We start from the raw sequence: 7,779 nt of genomic DNA, 5'->3' as shown, positions 1-7,779 counted from the left end.
AAGGCCCTTTCTTGGCATGACCTTTGAGAAAAGCTAAGGGATAGATAAAGAAAATAATATAGCTTCCCAGTGGGCCTGCTACCTTGGTTTTCACTCACACTGTTTTACAGACAGTTTCATAGGTGAAACCTGACAACTTTATTGCTGTATGTGTTGCAGTCTCTGACTGTAGTAGAGTTGGACTATTCCCCCATAAATAAAGCACGTGAGGTGTGAGTCTCTGGCGTGCCAGGCTGTGTCCCTGTGCCCTCTGCTCACGAGGGTTACAGCCGGGCTGGGGAAGCCCAAGGCACCAACCAGGCGGGACCCTTCTTGGAGGCGGTGAGATGCTGAGGTTCGCCCTGGCCACTAGGTGGCGCTCCACCATCGCTCAATTACAGCAAAGCCTGCTGCTCCCAGGTCCTGAGTCTTTTCTCCTCAACGCAGTGCTTTCAGAGGCATTTCTAATGAGTTGATTGATGGAATAGGAAGTGTGGAAATAAGGATGACATTTGCAGGATGCCCGTATATCTATACCTATTTCCCTCACATCTTGTCAAGCTAGTGTCACTGTGCTATAATTTATTATTAAAACATACCCTTGGACTCATTTCCACCAGGCACCCTTTCATGGGTTCCCCAGATTGGATGGGGTGCATTGTGGTCCTGGAGCCGGGGTTCTCCATCACCTGGGATGAGGCTGCCTTTTCCTTCTCCTCCCCCAGGTGGTAGGTGGGGCTCATCCTCGCTTTGGGATCACCTGGGAGCCTCTGCAAGCAGCACTCCTTGCCCACCTGAGGCTCCTGTTACATGGGTCTGCAGGGCAGCTTTGAGCCCTCCCAGGTGAATCTACTACTCAAACAAGGTGAGCAACTGCGTGAGGGCACAGGTTCTGTCCTTCCTTCCTTCCTTCTGTGGGGTGCCTTGTGCCTAGTATAATGTCTGACCCACGCGAGGCACTCAACAAACGTTCATGTCCAACAAGATGAGAGAAACTGTTCCCCCCCAGCCCAGAGATGTAAAGAAAATGCAGACTTTCCTAGAAACAGCCTCCACCACAGTGGACAGATGCTTACGGAAGGCTCTCTGTGTCAGTGCTCACTCATCTCATCTCAGCCTCGTCCCAGAATGTGGGATGGTGGTGGTGGGGGCGGTGGGCGTGGCGCACACAGCGGGTGAGGCGATGGGGCCGCCGGCGTTCATGGAACAGATGCTTCAGGACAAACAGATCCAGGACGGCCCTGGGGCCTGGGGAGGCCAGTCTGGGAGCTCACGGTCCGGCCTGCAGCCTGGGGAGATGCTTCTGTCATGCTGGGTGTCATGTGGGACTCAGTTCCTGCTGCCCGCATAAGAACACAGGACATAGTGAGGCCAAAAAGGAACACCCACGGAGCCATAGATAGGAGAGTCACACCACTATATTCTCGCTGGCAGCTGGGTTGGAGATACAAAAGCAAACATCCGCCAGTACCCCAACAAGGGGTCTTCCTGTACCCCAGTCTCTCTGGCGGCTGGGCAAGACACACACGGGAAGTAGAATCCACACGATCCGCAACCCGCCTTCCACTTCTCTGCCTGCCAACCTCACTTGCTAACTGCAATCCGCGCTTGCTAGCTCAGCCACGGCAGTTATATCAGTGGCCAATGGCTCACTGGTTACAGCTGATGGCCAACTAGTCACAGCTGATGGCCATCTACTACCCAAGCCAGTACCTCTCCACGTGAGGCCGAGAGCCTGGAGACGGCTCTCTGGGATTCTGTCCCCACACTTCCCTTCCTGTGACCCTGGCCTTCTCAGAGCTCTGTGTGTGTGTGTGTGTGTGTGTGTGTGTGTGTGTGTGTGTGTGTGTGTGTGTGTTCACTGCACGCAGTGGGGCAGGAGACAGGGAGAGGCTGGTAAGTGGCCCCTGGGGCACCCGGCTGCCCTGTCGGTGACTGTAGCCTTCCCTGTGCTGTTTCTATTTGCCAGTCTCCTCCAATTTCCCTGGAAGAACCCCCTTTCCCCAGAGCGGGGGAGGCAGGGATCCATTCTTCTTCCTTTAAAATGTATTCCCTTATGGGGCCTCCATTGCCCAAACTTAGGACAATTTGAGCATTAAAAATTATGTGTAAGGTATTGAACCAAAAGAAAAAAAAAAAAAGGAAAGGAAAAAGCAGAGAGAAATACCTCCTTTTGAAGAATCCAGCTAATAAATGTCAAAGGCATGAAAGAATCACCACTGCGCCACCTGTGACGTGACAATCGCCCTCAACAACTTACTGCAACAACACTATTTCCAAGTAAGGACACATTTTGAGGTCCTTGGGGTTAGGACTTCCACAAACAAACTTTGGGGACTGTGGGGACAGAGCCAGGAGTGCAGTTTCTAGGCTCTCGGCCTCACGTGGAAAGGTGCTGGCTCAAGTAGTAAATGGCCATCAACTGTGATTGAATGGCCATCAGCAGTGGCTAGTTGGCCGTCAGCTGTAACCAGTGAGCCATTGGCCACTAATATAACTGCCATGGCTACGCTAGCAGAAAATGGGGGCTAGCAAGAAGATGGTGGCTGAGCTGGCAAGCGCAGATTGCAGTTAGCACGGCAGATTGCAGCTAGCGAGGGGAGTCGGTTGGTTGGCAGAAAAGCAGACAGCAGGTCGCATGTCGTGTGAATCCAGCCTCCAGTGAGACTATAGTGGTGTGACTCCCCTACCTATGGCTCCGTGGGTGTTCCTTTTTGGCCTCACCATGTCCTGCGTTCTTATGTGGGGAGCAGGACCAGAGACCCCGCCTGACACCCTGCAGGACAGGGACACAGGTCAACCCCTAATAGAAGGCAGGAGAGCTGGTGACTGGTCTTCAGCCTCTGCTTCCAGAGCTCAGAGGTACTGAGTGCTGTTCCCTCCTGGCCGGTCCCCGGCACAGCCAGGGCTTGAGCCCATCAGATTAGCCTTGGGAAAAGTTTCCTCCCTCAGGCCCTCTGAGGGACAGGGCACCACCCAGGACCCCGTCACTGCCCCACCTGACAAGGAGAGCCACACTGCTGCTGCCTGGGGACAGTGGCCGCTGGCCTTCTGTCCCTCCCTTTGGCAGAGGGTTGGTCCAGGCCTGAGGGACCCCTCCTGGGTTATTGCCAGAAGATGCCAGCCAGTCCCCACCCCCTATTCAGATGCACAAACTGCAGACAGACTGACCTCTCTGAGCCCAATAGGACCAGCCATCTCTGATCAGTGACTGCTCATCTCTCCACCGCGGGCTCCCAGCACAGCCCATGCCATGGGCTGCCCTCCAAGCTGGGCCCTTTCCTGGGGAGGCATACTTCCTTTTCTCCTTGGCTCTCTTCCTTGTCTCCCAGGCCCCCATGGGAATCTGGAGCCCACTGTCACACCACGGTGTCTATGTCTGGGCCCCACACTGGGCTGTAGACCCCCTTTTTGGGGGTAACTTGTACAGGTCAGTAGCATTTGGCAACTCCACAGTGTTGTGCAGCCACCGAGATATTTTCATCCCTCAAAGGAAACCCTCTGCCAGTTCAGAATCACTCCCCACCCCAGCCCCAGCCCCTGGACACTCTGATCGACTTCCTGTCTCTATAGATTTGCGTACTCTGGACACTTCATGGAAATGGAAGCATATAACATGTGGGTCATGTGCCAGGGTTCCTTCCTCAGCATCACGTTTTCAAGGTTCATCCACATTGTAGTGAGTTCCTTCCTTTTCACGGCTGAGTGATGCGCCAGGACGTGCACAGACCGCTTTGTGTTGATTCGTGCACCTGTGGGGGGCATATGGGCCGGCCCCAGCTTCAGACGTGGTGTGTATACCCAGGAGAGCCGGGGACCTGTGGGAACTCTGTGGTTAGCTTTTTGAGAAGCTGCCAGATGGCTCTCTTGGGCTGTGAACTCTTCCAGGCCTGGCCCAGCTCCTGCCGGCCCTGGGAGCCGTCTGGTCCCTCTCTTGTTCCCACGTGCTCACTCCATCCTGGGGAGATGGCGACATGGCAGGGACTCTCCCCTGAGAGGAGCTGGCCTCCTGCCCTCCCCTGGCCTCCCTCTGGCTGGGGAGGTGGGGCAGCCCCTGGCCCGGTCCCATCTGGCTGGGCTGGGCCAGCTCTGCTTCCTCTCACTGGCTGGTGAGCTGTGGTCCTGCCTTTGTCCAATTGGAGCAGGACAGGTGGGGTCTGAGATCCTGTGGGCCTGCGCTGGGTCCTGGCCAGTGGGACTCCTGGGTGTGGATGGACTGGAGACCCACGGTCAGGGTGGGCTCTGTCCGGAAGCCCTGCCAGCAGAGTACAGGCAGAGGCCCGAACTTTGTGTTCAGAAATAACCGATTCAACCTGTGCCCCTGGCGCTGTATTGAGAGTGGGCTTGGGGGAGGGGTCACACTCACTGAGCACCATAGTGCCAGCTTGCAGCACCTGTGCCCACCCACTGCCCTGGGTGTTCAGATATGGAGACTGAAGCTCAGAGACGTTAAGGGCTGGGCTCAATCGTCCAGTTAGGGGCAGAGTGTCTCTAAAGCAAGTCACATCTGCGGCGAGACACAGACACCACCGGGCTGTTTGAAACAGGTGGCAAAGGGACCCGGCGTGCACGAAGCAATGCAGGTGCAAGTCTCCTGGCTGCTGACGGGGAACAAGTAACTCATGATTTTTTGTCTCCTCTGAACACCAACCAGGGAGGTCAGAGGGCTGGGGTGAGAGCGGGACAGGTCGGGCAGAGGGGCTGTGCGGCCCTTCTCTAGGGCCTCCTGCAAAACAGCCTGGTGCAGCGCGCAGCAGGGCCGCCATTCATGCTGCTTGGGGGAGGGGTGGAGGGCACTACCGGCAGGTGACCAGGATGTCCCCAGCTGCTCTGCTGGGTGCCCTCGGGTGCATGCGTGAACCCCTGGGGGAGTGAGGGAAATCTCCCCCATGCCTTTGTCACCACACAGACGCATCTAAGCAAGGTCAGCAGCTTTTATTAGGACTGAAGGGAAAGTAGCCTCTGGTGGAGAGGGTGGGACTTGGGGGAAGGCTGCTGGAGTCACTCCCCGGGCGCTGGGCTGTCACCCACCCTGGGAGGGCTCAGCGCTGCCTTCCAGGGGGAAGCCGGCCAGGCCAGCTGGAGCTTTGGGACATTCCTCAGGGCCAGTCTCCTCCGGCCAAAGCGGCCCACGGGCCTGATTCTGCGGCCCGTGTACCAGGCAGGATCAATGTCCGGGGCTGAGAAGAGAGTGAGAGCAGTTACCGATGTGTGTCCCCGGCGTGTGCCCTGTGTGCCCCCCGAGCCTGGCTGATGGCAGGGCCCATGCTCAGTGCTCCCCGCGGGGGCTCTTAGCTCGCTGCTGCCCAGTCCCTCAGGCCATGCTGGGACCCACCCGTAAAGGAGGGGCAGCCAGAGGGTCTGGATGGTGGGGCGGCTTTGGGAAATGGGAATTCAAATTCACCCCAGGACCGAGGACCAACTCCCCTTCCTACCCCCCATTCTTGTGCCAGGGGTGGGCAGAGCCTGCTCGGCCCCAGGACACCCTGGTAGTGGGAGGTGAACCCCTCAAATGCATGCTGGACAGGGCCACTCTGGGAAGAGGACTGGTGAACAGCAGGCCAAGTCCCCAGAGCTGGGGCCCTTAGCAAGAAGGATGCCCCCGGTGAGGAGACGGCCCTGGGGTGCGGAGAGCGCGTGAGGGAGGCTGACGCCTGGGGTCCTGGCACTCACTGTGCATCCCCATGGAGTGCTGGTGGGCTCGGCTGGCAGCCCCCCGCAGGGCCAGGCCCAGCAGCAGCAGGCACAGGACCCAGGTTCTCAGGTCCTTCATCCCCCTGGCTCTTCCCCGAGGCCCCGCTCCAGGGGGTTCCCACACGGCAGGGAGGGCACAGCCTGGGGTAGAAGGCAGGAGCCATGTTAGACACACAGGAGGGCATGTGTGCACAGAGCTGGGAGGCTGCGCACAGCTGCTGGGCGTGTACAAGAGCGTGCACACACGTGTGCACACGTGTATAAGGGTGTGTGTGCATGCATGTGCTTGTATGCTTGTATGTACCTGTGAGTGTGAGCATGTGGAACATGCTTGTGCACATGCACGTGTGTGTGTGCATTCCTCTGCTCTGTGCCGGGGGGGCATGAACACAGATGTAGCGGAAATGCCCTGGCAAAGCTGTGTGCCCTGCCCGGGACCCCATTCTCTCCTGTGTACAGTGAGCGTTGCATGAGGTGACTGTGTGTGTGTCAGCCTCTGTCATCAGAAGGAACCAGGAGGTGTAAGAGCTGGGGATGCAGAGAGCGGGGTCTGTCTTGGAACAGCTCGGTCTGTCACTGTGTCTGTGGTCTGTGTTAGGGAACCAGGAGGTGGGGAGGTCCCTGCATGCTGTGTGTGCTGCACACCCAGGCCGGGCAGGAACAGCAGAGGTGAGCAGGTTTGTGGGAGCTGCTCCGAGGAGCCCAGAGGAGCTGCAGGGTTGGAGGGACGCTTGCCCAACCTCTTATGGCCGGCAGGGCTGGGGTGCTACGCCTGGGCCAGGCTCAGGGCTGGGACCTCGCTGCAGGGCGCTTTCCCTCAGTGGGTCCAGGACCTCCTGACACTCAGCCCATCTCTCTCCTTCCCCCGCTGACAATCAGGCATTGAAGAGAGTCAGCATCCTGCGTCCTTATCAGGAGCACCCCTTCCAATCTGCAGGACTCCAAGATAAGCCTGCAGAAGGTGGGACCCGGTTTCTCATGGCAGGACAGCCCTGTTATAGACAGTGGGGGGAGCCACAGAGGTACCCAGAAAACCCACCTTTTGTCCTGCCAGGGTAGACGCCCTGACCTACCTAAACACGTACCTGGCAGACCTGGCAACTCCTCCACCCTCATGGGGCTGCTCCTCCCACAGATGCCCCCACGCTTGGCTTCTCAGGAGCTACCAGAAGCCGCCCAGGAGGCCTGTTTGTCTCAGGCAGAGCCCCTCTGCTGACCTTGACTTTCCAGCCTGTCCCGGAGCCCCACGGAACGTGCTCTCCATCTAAGCGATTTAAAATACCCACCCCTCTCCTTTTTGGAGGTCTAGTGGGGTGTCACACATGGTGTGGGGGACCCTGGGCTCCAAGGCAATGGCGGCGCCACCGTGAAAGCAGAGGAATAAAGAGTTGCATGCACAGAGCCGGGACCCACCCTGGGTGGAGGGCGTAGGAGAGCACTTGCCTCCTGCTCCCCAACGACTTGCCCGCCTCGAGGTAGAGATTTGGCTGTCTGTCCCCGGGATTTCTGGTCTGCCTGCCCCACCGAGTTGCTTGGGTGGCTTGGCTTGGCCTTGTCCCCACCATGGACAGGACTTGAGCACTGGGGGCCCTCAGACACACAACCTGTGGGGTGGCTGCCCCTGCCTGTCCATCTCACTGCTAGTCCTGGCTTCCCGGAGAGCTGGCAGGGCCTCTGAGAGCCGAGCCCCACACCCAGATGGAGCTTGCAGAAGCGGAGGGCAGAGTAATAGTGCCTCCCAGCTCTCCAGTGCCTCCTGTGCTACTCACCGCGGTTCCCCACGCCAGTGGTGGCCGTGGCCGGTGGTGGCCGTGGCCGGTGCTGCTGCTGTCCTGAGCGGTGACTCAGGCAGAAGGCAGCTCACACCCTTTTATAGTCCGAGGAGGGAGCAGCTGACCCCCGGGACTGTGCCCGCCTCCCTTGGAGGGCGGCATCAGAGAGAGTCTATTTTCTTTTCTTTCTTTTATTTTTTTTAAAAAACTCTCATCAGTGACGTGATTTGTCCCTTCCAGGGTTATATAATTTCATTTGGGCCGAGTGGTTTGAAAACACATTAGGCGTCCTCCTTCATGCTGGCCTTTGGGCACACTGCAAAGTCAGGCACCC

At 58.1% G+C, this 7,779-nt stretch overlaps 1 protein-coding gene across 1 annotated transcript; it reads right to left on the bottom strand.

Moving 5' to 3' along the window:
- Positions 1 to 4,897: 4,897 nt before the first annotated feature.
- Positions 4,898 to 7,526, bottom strand: PRLH (prolactin releasing hormone). The gene is made up of 3 exons (XM_019740881.2): positions 7,443 to 7,526; positions 5,653 to 5,814; positions 4,898 to 5,159 (listed from the first exon to the last, which is right to left on the bottom strand). Exons 2-3 carry the CDS (start codon positions 5,750 to 5,752, stop codon positions 4,981 to 4,983), a joined length of 279 nt encoding a protein of 92 aa, XP_019596440.2. The 5' UTR covers positions 5,753 to 5,814; positions 7,443 to 7,526; the 3' UTR covers positions 4,898 to 4,980.
- Between the last annotated feature and the right edge of the window lie 253 nt (positions 7,527 to 7,779).

This window comes from Rhinolophus sinicus, chromosome 17, assembly GCF_057876585.1.
Source record: "Rhinolophus sinicus isolate RSI-liver-muscle chromosome 17, RSI-T2T, whole genome shotgun sequence".
NCBI classification, from domain to species: domain Eukaryota; kingdom Metazoa; phylum Chordata; class Mammalia; order Chiroptera; family Rhinolophidae; genus Rhinolophus; species Rhinolophus sinicus.
This window is presented reverse-complemented; position numbering and strand designations above follow the sequence as displayed.

Bases quoted from the DNA above. Each gene is read 5' to 3' on its own strand.
- PRLH (XM_019740881.2), bottom strand. From the start codon at position 5,752: ATGAAGGACCTGAGAACCTGGGTCCTGTGCCTGCTGCTGCTGGGCCTG. The intron at 5,160-5,652 runs GTGAGTGCCAGG...CTCTCTTCTCAG, and splicing joins GCACTCCATGGGGATGCACA to CCCCGGACATTGATCCTGCC.